Source organism: Oncorhynchus gorbuscha, linkage group LG06, assembly GCF_021184085.1.
Source record: "Oncorhynchus gorbuscha isolate QuinsamMale2020 ecotype Even-year linkage group LG06, OgorEven_v1.0, whole genome shotgun sequence".
In the NCBI taxonomy this organism is placed as follows: domain Eukaryota; kingdom Metazoa; phylum Chordata; class Actinopteri; order Salmoniformes; family Salmonidae; genus Oncorhynchus; species Oncorhynchus gorbuscha.
Window position 1 is genome coordinate 19,671,808 of NC_060178.1, and position 18,004 is coordinate 19,689,811.

Genomic DNA, 18,004 nt, shown 5'->3' on the forward strand with positions numbered 1-18,004 from the left:
ACCTGGAGGGCGATAAATGATAAGGATGTTAAGCTTGAAAGGGCTGGTAATTGTGACAGCATGAAATTCAAAGGAGGCGATAGACAGATGGGTAAGGGGAGAAAGAGAGAATGACCACTTGGGAGAGATAAGGATCCCGATGCCACCACCCCGCTGACCAGAAGCTCTCGGGGTGTGCGAGAACACGTGGGCGGACGAAGAGAGAGCAGTAGGAGTAGCAGTGTTATCTGTGGTGATCCATGTTTCTGTCAGTGCCAAGAAGTCGAGGGACTGGAGGGAGGCATAGGCTGAGATGAACTCTGCCTTGTTGGCTGCAGATCGGCAGTTCCAGAGGCTACCGGAGACCTGGAACTCCACGTGGGTCGTGCGCGCTAGGACCACCAGATTAGGGTGGCAGCGGCCACGCGGTGTGGAGCGTTTGTATGGTCTGTGCAGAGAGGAGAGAACAGGGATAGACAGACACATAGTTGACAGGCTACAGAAGAGGCTACGCTAATGCAAGGAGATTGGAATGACAAGTGGACTACACGTCTCGAATGTTCAGAAAGTTAAGCTTACGTAGCAAGAATCTTATTGACTAAAATGATTCAAATGATACAGTACTGCTGAAGTAGGCTAGCTGGCAGTGGCTGCGTTGTTGACTTTGTAGGCTAGCTGGCAGTGGCTGCGTTGTTGACACTACACTAATCAAGTCGTTCCGTTGAGTGTAATAGTTTCTACAGTGCTGCTATTCGGGGCTAGCTGGCTAGCTAGCAGTGTTGATTACGTTACGTTGCGTTAAAAGAACGACAATAGCTGGCTAGCTAACCTAGAAAATCGCTCTAGACTACACAATTATCTTTGATACACAGACGGCTATGTAGCTAGCTATGTAGCTAGCTACGATCAAACAAATCAAACCGTTGTGCTGTAATGAAATGAAATGAAAAATGTGATACTACCTGTGGAGCGAAACGGAATGCGACCGGGTTGTTGAGTGCGGAAGTTCTATTCAGTAGACGTTGGCTAGCTGTTGGCTAGCTAGCAGTGTCTCCTACGTTAAGGACGATAAATAGCTGGCTAGCTAACCTCGGTAAATTAAGATAATCACTCTAAGACTACATGCTCTAAACTACACAATTATCTTGGATACGAAGACAGCAAAGACAACTATGTAGCTAGCTAACACTACACTAATCAAGTCGTTCAGTTGAGTGTAATAGTTTCTACAGTGCTGCTATTCGGTAGACGGTGGACGTATGCTAGCTGGCTAGCTGCTGGGCAGATAGCAGTGTAGACTACGTTAGGACAACGAAATACGAAGTTGCAATAGAAGTGCTGACTGTTTCACTTTGTTGTCCTCTTTCTTTTCCTTTTTCTTCTGTCCTTCTTTTGTCCTTATTTTGTCTTCCTTTCTTCTGTTAACTAGATATTTTTTTGTTGTTATTCTTTGTAAGCTAGCTAGCTTCTTCCAGGAGAGTCCCTAGCAACTGCTTAGCAACAAGTAAACAATTCTGCTAGCAATTCAGCTAGCTAAGATAACTGTACAATTTTATGAAAAATAGTTAATTTTTCAAAAGCCTGTCTTTTTTGGTTTGTTCCTTGTTTTGTCTTCTATTGAGTCTTGCAGTTCTCTTGATTTTTTCGATGTACTTCACTCTAAAAAAACATTTAAATCTCAATATATACAGGAGCTCATTTTTCAGCAGCTGCTCAATTTAGAACTCAAGCGATCTGGTGTCATTCTCTGAGCCGCTTTACGGAGTCGCCACCTTGCTCGATGCTAGGTACAAGGCCCCACACTTCGATGCAGACAAGAAACAGGGTTTACGTGAAATGTTACAGACAGCTGGACAATATGGAAACGGACATACTGACGGTGTGCACCGAGGAAGAGAGGCCACAGACAGAGCTGAAACTTCACTGCTTGACATGTATGGTGAAATCCTGGTTGAGAATGAACAAATGAACAAGGAAACAGCACAGCAGGTAAGTGAACGACATGGGTTTTAATGATGTTTTACTGGTAATGGGGACAACAAACTAATTTGGTCAGCCTGTGTGTCTGTTTTAACTATTTAACTGTACTAGAACGCTTAAAAGATCACTATATATATATATACAATTGGTTATCGTATCTTTTTTTTTTGAGGGCAAGGAAAATATCAGATGGTTATCAGCCAAAAATGTAATATAGTTATTTTACTACAGTATTTATACTAGTTAACTGTAAATACTACAGTATACATTACAGGAGGCCGCTTCCTACTGTAGATGAGCAACCCAGAACTGTGTGAGTATATTACGTGCAAATTAAACCAAACTGCTCTGCCAGTGAGGTGGTCCAGTTTGTGTGTGTGTTGTAGAAACTTACGATAGCCCAGAGCAGTATTTCTGCAGTAGGAAGTTGGACAGCTCTTGAAGGATGGGCTGGCTGTGCAGTGCCACAAACTGCTCCCGGCAAACCTGGCAACCCAATAGAGCACAACATGCTCAGCTACTCTATTCTACTCCCAACACTCAACCAACCGCTCTATTCAACACTGACAGGGGGAGAGAAGCAGAGGAGGAAAAGGAGGGAGGGGATAGAAGACAAGCTAGAGTGATTGGTGCCAATCATTACTGCTGTCAGGTCAGGACCAATTTGATGCATTCCTGAAGAATGACCTAAAGATGCACTCAAACTTTTGTAATATTTCAGACAGTAGTTCCGAAAGTGGTGGTCATGAGCCAAAAGTGGGCCCCGTTGTATGTGTACTACATTATCAAATTGTGTACTACAGTACGTCATCCACTTAGCGTGATATGTTACGTCCTGAATTTCTTCCTTTTTTTGTTGTCGTCTTCCATTCATATGATATGTTACAAATCCAATTCGTGACAAATTTTGTTGTTTCAGATTCTGGAGTGCATCTTAAAGGGGTAATAAAATCCCATGTCATATGTTGAGGTGCTGACCTAGTTATTTTGAGCATTTCCCCTTGCTTTTTGTTCAATTGGCTATGAAATTAGGGAAGAGCACTGAGATTTAAACATGACAAGAAATAACAATGCTATGAAATAACCTCTTCAATACTAATCACTGGAGATTGGATGAAGAAATAACAGTTGGAAGCGCTTTTCTTCACATAATTCATACAGAAATGCCATTATGGTAATTCAGATAGTTTGGATCTTTATAGAACCGGAGCATCTCAATATGGTCTGGTCATCACTAGTTAACACAGCCACGAAGTCATAAACCCTGCCTATTCATACAATTTTTATTCAAATCTGATTTTAGACCTAACCTTAACCACATTGCTAACCTTATGCCTAACTAAGCTTAAATAAACTCTTTGATTTCAGAATTTTTTGACGATATAGTAAATTTTGTAGCTGTGTAGTCTAGTGGAAACCATTTAGACTTGTTGACACCTCGATGTCCTGAGGGGCAGGGAAACACAGCCATATATACAGTCCGTAAAGGACAGGACACAACTGCGGGACATATGGCACTGCCTGCCAACAGCTGTAACGGCATGTATTAAGGGCCAGGCAGACAGTGGTGTAGAGTAATTGACATCAGGGAAGGCCTATAAAAAGGTAGGATACAGGGGAGCTGTGTGCTAAGACCATAAAAGTTACAGTAATGAAGGTGAGGATTGTACTGTACTAAAGTACCTTGTTCATCGTGTCGACTGTAAGGGCGTGGGTCCAGAAGCAGTCGTGGACGGAGACGAACGTCAGGCCGGCGCTAGAGGAGCACACAGAGTAGAAACATGAGACATAGGGCTAGACGCCGTGGAAGGAAATCGTGGTGGAAACCGTAATATGAGGTTACACAGCCTGTTAGACATACTGAGATTTGAATCAACGTGACATACTATGAAAACAGTTTATGGGATCAAACAGAAATTGTTATTCAGATGGGTCTTGAGAGCAGACAGTGCATCAGCTGAATGGTGGTAGAGTGTGGTAGGGAATGTGATCAGAGGTCCGTGTGGTGGGGGTCAGAGGTCAGTACTTAGTGTACCTGTAGCAGTAGAGAGCAGTCAGCATCATGTGTGTGGAGTCCAGAGAGTGGATGAAGTTAGGAGGGAAGGCATTCTTCTGTTTCACTGTGTCTGGCTTCCTGTGGACAGAAAACAAAAAGCAGTTGTTCACAGAGAAAGCGCACACATAAAGTGGGTCTCTCTCATGCACCCACACACAATTAAGTCCCTGAAAAGCCAGTGTCTTAGTCCACGGATCAGTGCACAGGTAGGTCAGTATGAATTAATAACAAAGAAAAAAATCAGATGTTCAACTGATAAAGGCAGCTCGCCAACACAACTGCACTCTATACTTCCACTTCCTGTAGATGTCCTGTGTAAGCCCACAGCTAATTGGGTGTTGGCGAGAAAGGAAAACATATTGCAGTCTTTGCAGCTGTTTTGGCTACTGTCTTCCAACTGAAAGGTTGCAGAAATGTAAATGTCCAGTGAGGAGTTTACCACATCAGTCACGGGCCGCTTATAAGGAACGGGACACGGACGCATACAAGAAAGCCAGCTATGACCTCCGACGAGGTGGAATCCTATTGCACCGGCTCCAACACTTGCAGACGATAACGGATTACAAAGGGAAACCCAGCCGTGAAATGCACAGTGACGCAGAACTTCCAAACGAGCTAAATGCCTTTTATACTTGTGTCGAAGAAAATAACACTGAGTCTTGCATGAAAGCCCCCGTTGTTCCTGATCAGTGTGATCTCGCTTTCTTTATGTGGCCGATATGAATAAAACGATTAAACAGGTTAACGCTCGAAAGGGAGCTGCTATATGTAATGCGAAAGAAAATCAATGAATATACCAGAAAAAAAAATAAGGCTAAGTGGATTTTGACTCATCGTTAATGCTTAGGCTACATGAGATGGTATGTGCAAATTCAAGGCTCTACGCTGACATTTTTAACAAGGACCACATTTAGGAGTACAACGAAAGTACATTTGAGTCACCTTCATCTCCCCCTTTAATTCGCATGTCTGTCTGAGAGGTCCATCTTTGCTTGTAGCAGTTGAGCAAGCTCAAACTAACATTGAACAACCTAGTGAACAAATGATGTAAATAGCCAAGAAACACAAGTATAAATTCACACTTTAGTAGACTTTAGTGTAAATTATATTAACTTCTATTCCTGTGCGCTTCTAAAAATGTATCTTTCAGTGTTTCACTCAGTGACCCAGGCACTGTAGCTGTGCGATTTTATTTTATTTTTAAAAATTGTACCTTTATTTAACTAGGCAAGTCAGTTAAGAACAAATTCTTATTTTCAATGACGGCCTAGGAACAGTGGGTTAACTGCCTGTTCAGGGGCAGAACGACAGATTTGTACCTTGTCAGCTCGGGGATTAGAAATTGCAACCTTTCGGTTACCAGTCCGATGTGGGATATATGGGACTCTACGTATTTCTATGCATAGAAATAAGAAATCATTTTTATTTATGTGATTTTGTGTGTGATTAGCTACCAGCTATAAAACAAAACAGCAGAAATAGTTTGAAAATAGCTACGGCAGGATGTTTTTTGCTATATGCTGTATCACAACTCGCACATGTGCTCACGCTACTTTTTCAGCTCGCACACATCTATTTTTAGGCACATGAGTAAAAAGGTCGCACTGTAGAACCAGAAATTCACTCACAGAGACGATGAAGGCATCATGCCACAGAGCATCATGCCACAGAGTTTCTAAACCCAGAGGTGCAACATTGCGAGATTTCCGGGAACACTTGTGAAACAGACCAAGCAGATAAGGCAGCTGGTGGAAAACAGTGGGATGGAGAAGAACTTACTGTTTAGAGTCATGGGTGATCTGGAGACTTAGGTCCTGGATGGTACCCTTCAGCTGCAGCAGACATGAGGGGAAAAGGGAGGACATGAGTGAGTCAGGTAGGTTTGATGATGTCATTTCACTCAATGAAATTGTGGAGGGGACACTGGATTAGGATTAGACATTCTGTCCCCAAACAGGGTAGACTTTCCAACACCTAAGTCGGTCCTTATTTCTAACAAATTGATGGAAGATCAAATTAATGTGGAGTCCATTTTTATTGAATGCCTCTGATTGACCTACAAGTGCTCAGAGGTAACAGACATGACAATAGGACATTCTTTACTGGTAAAACCTGACTTGAGCTAGCATGCTAAATACAAGCCTACTAAGACATGTTAACAAAGAGTTTGTTCCCTAGGAGTGATTCTACCTAGTGCTCAATATCTCAACAACATCTATGGACAGAGCAGAAACACACCGCTAGCAACTGTAGGCGCTGTCACAGAAGAGAGGCGTTTGACCAGGTTGAGGTGAAAAATGGGGCCCATCACTTTCAAATACATTTCTAAAGCCATTTTTACATCAGTAGATGTCACAAAGTGCTTATACAGAAACACACACACACACACACACACACACACACACACACACACACACACACACACACACACACACACACACACACACACACACACACACACACACACACACACACACACACACACACACACACACACACACACACAGAGCAGTAGAGGAGCGAGGTGCCCTGCTCAAGGTGGCAGTGCACTGAGCCGGGACAGAGAGGCCAGGACACAGCTGAGACCTGAAGTGCTGAGGATAGATAACTTGAGAGATGGAGCTTTCAGAGGTTTCCTCCCCCTGTCTGTCAGCAGAAGTCAAATGAGGTGAAGAGAGCCCTGTAATTGGTTACTGCTTTCAGGCCCCTCTACCAGTTAAAGACACACCAATAGCCAAACAATAAGCTGTCTGCCAGGTGGGTCAATTAGGGGGGGAAAGGGACATAAGTTTGCTTGTTATTTTCATGATCTCTCCAGTGGACATGTGACTGGCATTAATGGTGACCACAGCCAGATTGATTAAACTATAGAGCATATATTGTATAAATATTCTCATATTTCCCTTTGAAAAAGACTACGTTTGCCATGTATGCGCTCGTATAACAGCGCAGCGGTACAGGGTAACTTTACTGTGGACAAGTGTAGAGAGACAAAAAAGGAAGGTTCGCTGCTTGGGTGTAAGACGTTCAACTGTCCAGTGAAAGACTTTTGAAAGTTAATATTCTGTTAACTCATAGCCAAATAATGCTGTTGACTCATCCTATACTCGTATGTGGTCAAAGCATATATTGGAGAAAACAAAAACACTTACAAGTTTGAGGTGTTTTAAAAAATATTTTTATCTCAGACTGTTTCAAAAATGCTTTACTATTTCCTCAAGGAGGATGAGCTGGCCAATCAGCGGCCTACTCGCATGAATATTTTTTATGACCAGTATACGCCCATACCATGCTGTTGTTGGAGTACGCCCACACCATTCCAACACAGAACAGCTGCTTTAGAACATACTTAAATATATATTTTTTAATATTGTCATTAAATTTAGGTTATATTTCATAGATATTTGGAAACACTGGAGAGTTACTTTCATGCTTCTCTGAGCTCTAACTAAGCAACATCTAGAGTAAGCCACATTTAGTCTTACCATCTGTGTCCTGGTCCGGTGGTAGGGTTGAATGATGGGCAGGCCCAGGGGCGTCACCCACTCCACCGTGTTGCCCGATTTAGCGATGAGCCTGGCGCTCTCCGTCAGCCAGTCCTGAAACAGAGAGCACCGCCACGGGTCAGCCAATGGAAGGAGAGAGGTAGCTACTGAGTGAAAGTAGGACACTTGAAAATACCACTCACAGGTCACAGCATTCTACTCCTTTGCTGCCAGCTACTGTAGATACACAGAGCTAAGCAATTCAATTCACTTCCATCACCCACTGTTCACTGGTGAGTACATTTGTGCTCAAATTAAGATGTTTGTGAAATTGAGGAAAATGTGAGAATAAAGACACATTACATTCACTCAGCAGCTTGGAAGTATAATCAGTTTAAATTTAGGTGCAGTTTCTTTCGTGATTATATCTATCCGTGCAAACAAATGGAGAGTTTTCAAAGAAACAGGTGGAACGTTGTTGCTTGCAGACAATATAACACTAGCATAGACATAACAGAGCAACAGTGCTGACCTGGCTGTTGCTGAGTCTGACATATATCGCTTCTATTCAAGAGAGCTTTAGGGTTCTAGAAGTCCTCATCCACAGCCTCAGTGTAGGTGACTAATATTTACATTTCACATTTTAAGTCATTTATCAGACGCTCTTATCCAGAGAGACTTAAAGTAGTGAGTGTGTACATTTCTATACTGGTCCCCATGGCAATCGAATCCATAACCCTGGCATTACAAGTGCCATGCTCTACCAACTGAGCCACACGACCCAGCTAGCAGGCAGGCCCAAAGCTGGCCCATTAATCAGACTGTCTGCCTGCTTTCTGGCCCTCTTTCCCCTAATCATCCTACCTCTCCTCCTCCTTCATCCAGGAACTCTCAGCCAGGTACAGGGAGGAGGGGAAGAGAGAGGGATTGATCATGTACTGTAACTAGCCACCGCTGCGCTCTTCTTGAGACTGCTGTGTAGACCCAGCAGGACCTGACCAAATTAGAGATGAACCGGGAGCTGGAGCAAGATGAAGGGGGAATATTTCATTTAAGCTGGGGCTGTGGGCCCTCACCGTAAAGCTACCCTGATCATTCTTTCGCAATTGGTTTTAATGCATGAGCCCATGCATATGATGAACGAGCACGGCTACTGTGCTAATAGTAAAGCAAACTATAGTCGTTAATAATAAGTGCTGCGTCAACTGTGGAGCTGGTATATGCAGCAGGTAAATGGATATATTAGTAATGTGTGTCAACGCAGGGTACCTGGATCTCTCTGGTGCCGGTGAACATCTCCTTCAGACTGCTGAACACCTGTTGGACCAGATAGTGAGAGGCGTCCCATACGTACTCCTGCAATCACAACACAATCTCAATGGCAGGACAACGCATATATCCAAATCCAACACATGTATATTTATTTATAGGCACATAATCAAAATGAGTAAAAGACCAAGCACAGAATCCAGAGGAATTCCACAAGGTAAATTAGGTCCTGTTCCATAAAATAATTCCTGGGTTGATTTGAATGGGGAGGGTTGCATTGTAACAAACCACCTCGCAACCCCGAACTGTTCACACCCCTCTTGTTGGCAAAGAGAAAACCTTTGCAGTTTTATAGATGCACTATGCAGAAATCGCTCCGCCATTTCCTGGTTGCTACAATTCTAATAGTTTGCGTAAGTATAGTGTAGAGAATCATTGTACCATCTAAACCGCTGTGAAATATCTTTTCCAGAACCAAAAATATTGTCTTTTTAGCTGTTTGAAGATGGTGTACAAAACTGAAAGTAAAAGACTCAAAAATGAAACTTAATAGGAAGCATAGAAATAGCTTCATAGAACAGATCTGTCGCTTCTTAGACTTGCATTCAATGAGAATGTATTTATTTTATTTATTTAACTGGGCAAGTTAGTTAAGAACTGGTTGTGTCCCCCAAAAAGTTACATATTGCCTGCAATTTACATGTGTGTTCATATGATATCACGAGTCGAATCCCGAATCGTATTGACCCCATTCTGGGTCTGGATCCAGCCTGCGGTCAGCCTATTGAGCATGGCTGCAGTAGATTATGACAATCACCATTTTTATAGGTATCAACGATTTTGGTGCAAAATTCGACTGAAAAGAAAAGGTATAAATTCATGATGATATTGCTGCGCTCAACTAAAGAAGTATGAACGTCACATTACAGTGCTTTGTGAATGTCGCATTGGGATGGCAGGTGGCCTAGTGGTTAGAGCTTTGGACTAGTAACCGAAAGGTTGCAAGATCAAATTCCTGAGCTGACAAGGTAAAAATCTGTCGTTCTGCCCCTGAACAAGGCAGTTAACCCACTGTTCCTAGGCCATTTCCAAGATGGCTGCCAAACAACTGCATTTCAATGGGATAAGGCGGTTTTCACAGTAATAAACATTTCCCGCTACATTGTTCCCAGATTCCCGTTTCAACTTATGAGACAATTTCCCTGGCTGTTAGACGGGAAACACACAAGACTAAATCAGATTAGGTTACTACCGAATTATAATAGGTCTGTGTACATGTGAAGCATCGAAAGAATAATACAATCAATGGCTAATATAGACAGACACAGTTTAAGACGCCTCACAGCCGTCAGTATGGCACATTTCTCGTAACACAGTCGTATGTTATAGGAGATGATTATGTGATACTATTCATCCAGAAAGGCCACAGCGAGTGACATCAAAAACCAACAATTACATAGATGACTGGTAGGCCGTACCTTGGGGAAGTCATCAACCTCCTTGAGCCTCTTCTCTATCTGGAGGCGTCCTCCGTAGCGCGTCACCCCGTACACCACCGTCATCACCGTCTGCTTCACCACCTTCCTGCTGATGAAGCCCTGCAGCACCTGGGCGATCTTCAGACCCTTCTCTGCATCCCGCGCACGGAACTCCTCCACCTATAAAACACACAGAGCACCAAACACAGTCTGACTGTCATCTTGTCCAAAGGGAACCGCACGGACTCAAAAGTATCATACATTAACTCTGACAGTCCCAGAGTATAACATGGGAGCATAAGAGAACCACATTGTACTGCAGACAGTACATTGATTTAGACTGCCAGTGAATGACACAGTTATCACACATCGGACTCAACGGGCCAGTGGCTTTAGCAGCAGTTTGCTGTATATCCTGTACAGAACCTGCTGTAGTAGTTCTACAAGTGAACAGTCTATATCAATGAACTGCAATCACCTTAAAGACACACCAGGTGTATCCTTCCTGTAAACATTGTTGCCTTGATGATTGGTGCCCTGTATGTACTGGAGGTGTTTGTCCTCCAAGACTCGGAGCGGAGTTGATTTCATCAGCTGCTTTCTAATAAGCGCTCCTCGGGGGTGGCTGGACAATGGAGGGAGGAGAAGGGAGCAGGAAGCGCTGCCACAGCAGCATTCTGAAAGCAGCCCAGCTCATTGAGAACTCATCAGTGTACTACACTCCAGCTAAACGCGACTTCATGTATTGGGCTTTTTTTAATCACAGCATAAACGCTCTCCGCTCTCACCGGTGCTTAAATCAAATGGTCTCCCATCTAAAATATGTAGCTTGGTCAGCGCAAAATCCTTGGCCTGTGCCTTCAGCGCTGCAGTGACTGGGGCTCAGGGAGGCCTGGGGCGAGAGGTAAAGTAAAGCCTGCTCTGACTAGTCTGAGGAGAGCAGGTGCTGTTATTGTAGACTGTGCTCAGTGCAAAGGAAAAAGTACACCGTTGTTCCCTAGGTATCCAACCACCCAGATAAATAAATGAGCAAAGCTCGATAATGAGACACTCTTCAAGTACAACATTATGTATTAATTGATAAACTACGGATTTCAGCAACTGTTTCGACCTTGTGTGTTAATTCTACATTATAGGTGGAAGGGGCAGGGCAATACAATCACCCAGCCACTGCCCACTGGCGCCCTCCGGTGCCCAGGCTGACTGACCTGCTGTGCCACCCCGCTGTAGACATCCTGGGGCACCTCACAGGGAATTAGGTTCACAGAGGTGGCACCGATCACATCCCGACCCAGGGCTGCGTAGTGCTGGAGACCATTACACGAACCATCCTGAGGGGAGGAAGGAGGGAGTGAAGAGAGAAATATAAGACACTTTTTGGGGTTGCAAATAAAAGCTTAAATCGAGGTCATAGATGAGTCCTGAAGAAGCACAGACAGATGAGGTCAATGAGCTGCTCAACTCTACATAGCTAGAGCCCAACCAACAGAGAGGTTAACTGATGTCTGAACACACTGTTTAGGATGGATCAGACAGGGCAGTGACTGAGCACAAAGTCAAGTGACATAACAACCATTTCCCCAAAATGGTGTCAGGGGAGCTGTTGCCTTGTTAACTTTTCATGAGGCCTCTAAAATAACAGTATAGCGCGTAAGTGAGACACAGCGTGTTCAAAGGTTCTCCAATGTACAACCTCTTGAGGGGAGCTAAACAAAATGGACCCCTAGACCCTAGGAGTATGCAATATAGCAAAACTTACATCTATTCTTTCAGAGGGTAATATGGAGCTATGACCGTATTGCGATCTAAATGGACGGTCAAGGGGCGGGGGTTAGAGGTCAGTGTCATTACCTGATGCACAGGAAAGTGGGAGATGAAGTGTGTGGGGTCAGGTGATCTGACAGCGTTGGCTATCTCCATACAGCAGGCCAAGGCTTGCCAGGGTTCATCTGCATTCTGCCACCACTTCTTACCCTGCAGTGGAAATGCACACACAACCACAGACAATACAGTATCAGGTACCACAGATCAATGGTTAGATTCTCTCTCAGTGGGTAGAATATTACATCCACAATCTATGAGCTGTAACAGTATGATAATAAACAGGACACATTGTTAGCAGACTGACGTTGAGGGGGTTGTCTGCAGAGTCCAGGATGTCGTCCATGATTGTGTTGGCGTACTCCAACCTGCCGGCCAGCGAGCTGCGTTTCTTCAAGCCTGTCAGGTTGACCAGGTGGATCTTCAGCCATTTCAGACCGCCCGGCCCCAGGGGCTTCCCCTCCGCAAACACCAGGATGGCCCTGGTCACGTCGCTGCCCAGGTGGTTGAAGTAGGGCGGGCACGGGTACGTCCGCCCGCGGAAGTCCATGTTGTGGGGGAACCAGAAGACCTCGTCCCTCATGTGGTTGGCGATGGAGAGTTTATAGAGGGCGTCCATCCTGAGGCTGTGCATCTCACTGCACTTCTTCTTCGCCTTGACCAGCTCCCTCTTCAGGTGGGCCTTCTCGGCTGAGGAGTAGGTGGCCAAGTCCTGCTGGTTGTAGCGGAGGATCTTGGGGGCCTCGGAGTTGGGCGGCGGGATGTCCAGCTTCTCATTGCCCTTATCGTTGAAGATGGAGATGATGATGTCTAGCAGGGGCTGGTTGATCCTCCAAGCCGCGTTGCCCAGCTGGTTGAGGGAGTCGTGCACTGCATGCAGGTCAGCGTCCTGGCACTTCTCCAGCAGGATCTCATGCTGGTTGGCGCCAACCACCGTGCGCATCATCTTGGTGGGGGTGAGGAGGTAGGCGCCGAACTTGGCCGAGGTCCAGGGCACGGGCGGGCACAGCATGGGCATCACGTAGGAGTCAAAGGTCAGCGTGGTCTCCATGGCGTCCTGCTGCATCTGTGTCAGGATGGGGTGCGGCTTGATGAAGCCGACCTGCAGCCAATCACAACACGAGAGATCCAATTACATACATGAAATACAAAAACACAGGTACAGTACCAGTCCAATCAAATGTCTGCTCAAAAGCAGAGCTGAACGTTTTAATTAAGATTCAGTAAAACAGGCAGCCTTATTTGCTGTGACAACGCCACCACATTAACCATGGCTTCTGGTGGAGAGCGCATGCGGCTGATTTATTTCCTGACTGAGTGTAATTGTGATGATGTAAATACTGTGGTTACCAGCTAAGGCATCTGGTTCATAGCAGTTTTAATCACGTGTGACAGCCGGAGACTAATTAGCTACTTCCTGAAACCACCAACCAAACCCACAGAGAGACACAGCATTGTAGAAAACGTACTGTATAAACCAACAGTGCAGTCTAACACACAGAGACAGAGAAAGACAACAGATTCAGTCCTTCAAGAGATATAACAAATCCAGTCCATTAACCAGGCAGATATTCCATGAAAAATAAATGAGAGAAGCATTGTGCAGCCTAACAACTCTGCATGCTGCAAAAGTCATTAGGCTGCACCCCTGCTGCCCTACCCTCTACCCCCCTGAGCCAGCACAGCAGAGGGAGGAGTGGCCAGAGACCAGCTTTGAAACCCACAGCGGATTGAGATGCCGGCAGGCACTTCTTTTACACCAGGAACGAGGCTCAGAGGACAAAATAGAAAGTGTCTTAATTTCCTTGTCAGTTATCCCAGGGCAGTCAATCACCCAGCCAACAGCTCTGCATTGGCTGTGCAGCATATACAGTGACACGGCCTGTACAGAAGTCAAGGAATTCATCATTGTTATGCTTTGCGGAGCAGCGCAGAGCTGTTGAGTAGAAAATTGACTAGGAAGTGAGTTTGTGTTTATACAGGACCTCCCGCCCCCACCTACCGTCAACCAATCAAGTCAATGCTGAGCAATACGGAGCCCTCCGCATTATAAACAGATGTTGGAGGCACACAGCGATGTGGTATGGAGCAACTGCATCACACCCTCCATACGGAGCCTCCGACCACATTTACGGACAAAGCATAAATTGGCTTTTAGTCAACTGCACCGCCGTCCACTCTTGCAGGGAAAGCGGTTTTATTATTCATATGCTTATGAGCCCAGACCGTGCAGGCAGAGAGCATAATATGAGGGAGCTGGGCTGTGAGAGGAGAGCTGAATAGACAGACATAGCAGCTATAACAGATAGCCCTTTCCAAAAACCAAGGTAGCCTGTTATGTTATGGCACCTTCTCAATGCTGCACTAACTGATTTCGCTCATAAAATGTCGATGTGAAGACTAAGTCATGACACCAAAATGAGATGTCACGAAAATGAACCGAAGCCTTGAAAATCTGGTGAAAAAAATGACTGGCATAAATCACTTCAAAATGTAGTATACGATTTACCTGTTTGTTACTGCGGAAGGTGTACATGTGGTAGAGGACAGGGATGAACTTCCTGTCATTGGCAGGGTTGAGGATGTCGCTGTTCACCTTCATGTGCTTGACCATGAGGTCCACCAGGTAGGTGCCCAGCTCCACCACCACCGTGTGGGGCCATTGGGTGTTGTCCCCCAGCAGGGAGGGACCAGAGCTATGTTCCGCCTCCAGCTTCCACCATCGTTCCCTAGGCAATACGTCAAAATCCTGCACCGCACAGTAAGGAAGTTCTTTAAGTCAAACAGTAGGTCAATGATTTAATATGTCTTGTAATTGCAGGCAGACAACAACAAAAAACAGATAAAGACCAGATGTGGGTGGAAGAGTGACACATAGAAATAGAATGAATGGGCTTAGAACCTCTACCGCTGACAATATGACTGGTAAACTCATGGGTACACTCGCAATGGCTGCCTGCCTTGTGATGCAACATTTCTATGGTAATGTAGAACGTTTATTCAAATGATGTTAACTGATGTGGCTCATGCTATGGAATGCATTTTAGTAATGTCAGTTGAAACAACAAATCACAGCAGATATTGATGGGTACACTTCCTGCTTTGATCCAATGGGTACTCTCGCAATCACCACCAGTCCACCCATTATGCCATCATTGACGTGTATGGGGACGCCTGTTCTACTCATTCTATTTCTGTGGAGTGTCATACCTTAGAGTCTTTGGCTAGTAGCTCAGCATATTCATTGTAGATATGGCTGAGCTTGTCCACCATCTGGTTGTGGCTCTTCATGCGGATGCAGAACTTGTTGTGGACCCTGTTTCCCAGCTCCTTGGCCAGGATGTGGAGAGACTCCCCACTGGGTGGCAAGTTAGACAGACTCTGACAATGACAAATATCAACATTATTAGGATCATCTGTATTTCATAGCACTACATTTGATATCAAGCTACAAAGATGCTAAATATCCCTGACCTTAGAAGTCCAGACACATCAGAGGTCTAAACAAGTCAAGGTCCAACATACTGCTGGGATGCAGAGGGCTTTCCCCGAAAGGTTCAAACACAGAACATTGTGGAACGCCAAATTAAACGTTACAACGTTCATATCATTTGTCCACCAGCTCAGACAATGATACCACTCAGAAAAATAAGAATTGAACCAACAGAGATACAGTATATGCATTGAGTGTACAAAACATTAGAAACACCTCCCTAATATTGAGTTGCACACAAGGTGTCGAAAGCGTTCGACCGGGATGCTGGCCCACGTTGACGCCAATGCTTCCCACAGTTGTGACAAGTTAGCTGGATGTCCTTTGAGTGGTGGACCATTCTTGATGCACCCGGGAAACGGTTGAGCGTTAAAAAAAACAGCAGCGTTGCAGTTCTTGACACAAACCGGTGCACCTGGCACCTACTACCATACCCCGTTCAAAGGCACTTAAATATTTTGTCTTGCCAAATTCACACTCTGAATGGCACACACACACAATCCATGTCTCAAGGCTTAAAAATCATTCTTTAACCTGTCTCTTCACCTTCATCTACACTTATTGAAGTGGATTTAACAAGTGACATCAATAAGGGATCATAGCTTTAACCTGATCAGTCTATGTCATGTTTTGTACACTCAGTGTATATGACCCAAGGTCAGAGAGAGTTGAGAGGATGAAGTGGGTTATATAATAATAAAAGCTTTATACCTGGATCATGATGTCTACATAGTCCTTTTGGTCCATCAGACAGAGGTAGGGGTAGAGGCTGAGTCTGACGGCCTTCGGGGTGATGCTGGCCAGGATCATATTGCTCTCCCTCAGGGCCCCAACCAGGGCTTTGTGCCACACCATCCGCTGCTCCGCCAGCAGAGTCCTCTGAAACATTCACATGCACCACCATCAGCACGGTAATACTGCATGGTACTGTGTGGTTCTGGTGGACGAAAACATAAAGTATGTTCCATAAGCAAGTTCGGCCTTAGACCCACTTTGGATATGAGTTCAAAGTTGACGTCAAGTTAAACAACAAACACCTTATAACTTTCATTTGGACTCGACTAGCTAGCCAATAACCATCTGTGGTATTCAGCATGTGTTCCGATTTAGATATTGTGATCGAACAGAACAGGTCTCCAGCCAGGTTGTGAAACTGGGTCAACCCTCCATCTAGGGGACTGTCATATTGTCTGTCCATGCCAGGAGGAGAGCCCAGCTGACACAGAGCAGATAGGCTGACCTGGCCTCTAGATGACTTCGCCCCCTCAGGAGAGCCCCATCAAAATACATTATCATTCTGCTGTACATTATCATTCCGCTGTAAATGTTGCAGAACCACCAGGGACCCTCGTCCTCCTGCTCCCAGTCTGAAACACTGTCTGTAGATGCAGGGAGAGTTTAAACTGTAAATGCCTGGCCCCAGATCACTGAGATAACAGGAGAGACCTCAAAGCATTACATTTAAAGTTTTGACTGATGTCTGGAGACAAACTTGACACTGACATTAAAAAATAAAATAAAAATCAACATAATGAAAATATGATTTTGTCATTGGCAATGGATTAAATAAAATTCCACCCCTTCAATGTAAAGTGATTTGAGATCCTATACAACTCCAATAATTGCCATTAAAAGCAAAATAAAGTATAGTATATTTCAGTCCCATACAACTATAGTAGTATATTTCAGTGTTTGGCCAGACTATATGTCTAGGTGGGTGGGGCAGTTGGTTTACCATCTTGGCCATGTGTGGGGTAACAGGCTTCATGGCCTCCACAGAGTGAATGGTGATGGTGCTGGCCTGTTCCATGCTCAGCTGACGGCTGAACCTCTCCCGCAGCTCCTCCAGGCTGAAGGCCAACTTGGGGTACTTAGCATCTGCCCTCTGAAACACACACAGGTCAGATGGTTCAGAGAGGCCAGACAGGGTTTTACAGGGAGAGACTATCACATCACAGGAGAGAGACACTGGAAGGGAGCATACATTAGACCTAATGTCTATTATCAGAATCAATATTAGATACATTTAGATTACTCACATAGCTATTTTGGAATGCGTGTGTGCACATTCGAGCGTGTTCGTCCAGTCCTAGCCAAAAAGAGGGTGCGTCTGTGTATTCTGAATAATACGAGTGTGTGGTGATGGGGAGGGTTCGGTCAGGTCAGGGTGCGTCGCTGAGTGCGTGTAGACAGTGCAGTCAGCTGCCAACACACAGAGCATTACGCAGCCTTAATTACTAGACCAGGGATTATCAACTAGATTCAGCCGAGGGTAGATTTTTTCTTTAGCGGATAGTCAAGGGGCCGGAACACAATTACAAATCATTTGTAGACTGCAAATTGACCGCAAAAAGCCCAAACATATATAATATTTGACTAAACCATAATCTCAAACTTTTCTTACATTTGTATACGATCGCATACACTCAGTGGTCAATTTATT

The 18,004-nt window shown here is 44.8% G+C and overlaps 1 protein-coding gene and 1 non-coding gene across 2 annotated transcripts in view; both read right to left on the minus strand.

Annotated features, from left to right (window-relative positions):
* LOC124037652 (DNA-directed RNA polymerase, mitochondrial-like) overlaps window positions 1-18,004 on the minus strand; it is a 42,856-nt gene that overhangs the window by 8,496 nt on the left and 16,356 nt on the right. Inside the window, exons 6-19 of the mRNA XM_046352578.1 lie at window positions 17,297-17,446; window positions 16,273-16,440; window positions 15,279-15,449; window positions 14,578-14,817; window positions 12,376-13,170; window positions 12,099-12,221; window positions 11,456-11,578; window positions 10,248-10,427; window positions 8,770-8,856; window positions 7,501-7,614; window positions 5,795-5,847; window positions 3,995-4,093; window positions 3,643-3,715; window positions 2,354-2,445 (exon numbers count right to left, since the gene is read on the minus strand). Coding sequence (XP_046208534.1) covers window positions 2,354-2,445; window positions 3,643-3,715; window positions 3,995-4,093; window positions 5,795-5,847; window positions 7,501-7,614; window positions 8,770-8,856; window positions 10,248-10,427; window positions 11,456-11,578; window positions 12,099-12,221; window positions 12,376-13,170; window positions 14,578-14,817; window positions 15,279-15,449; window positions 16,273-16,440; window positions 17,297-17,446 — 2,468 coding nt within the window. The remainder of the gene's footprint in view (window positions 1-2,353; window positions 2,446-3,642; window positions 3,716-3,994; window positions 4,094-5,794; window positions 5,848-7,500; window positions 7,615-8,769; window positions 8,857-10,247; window positions 10,428-11,455; window positions 11,579-12,098; window positions 12,222-12,375; window positions 13,171-14,577; window positions 14,818-15,278; window positions 15,450-16,272; window positions 16,441-17,296; window positions 17,447-18,004) is intronic.
* On the minus strand, window positions 8,210-8,282 carry trnat-ugu. The gene has a single exon. It is a non-coding gene; the product is annotated as a tRNA-Thr (tRNA).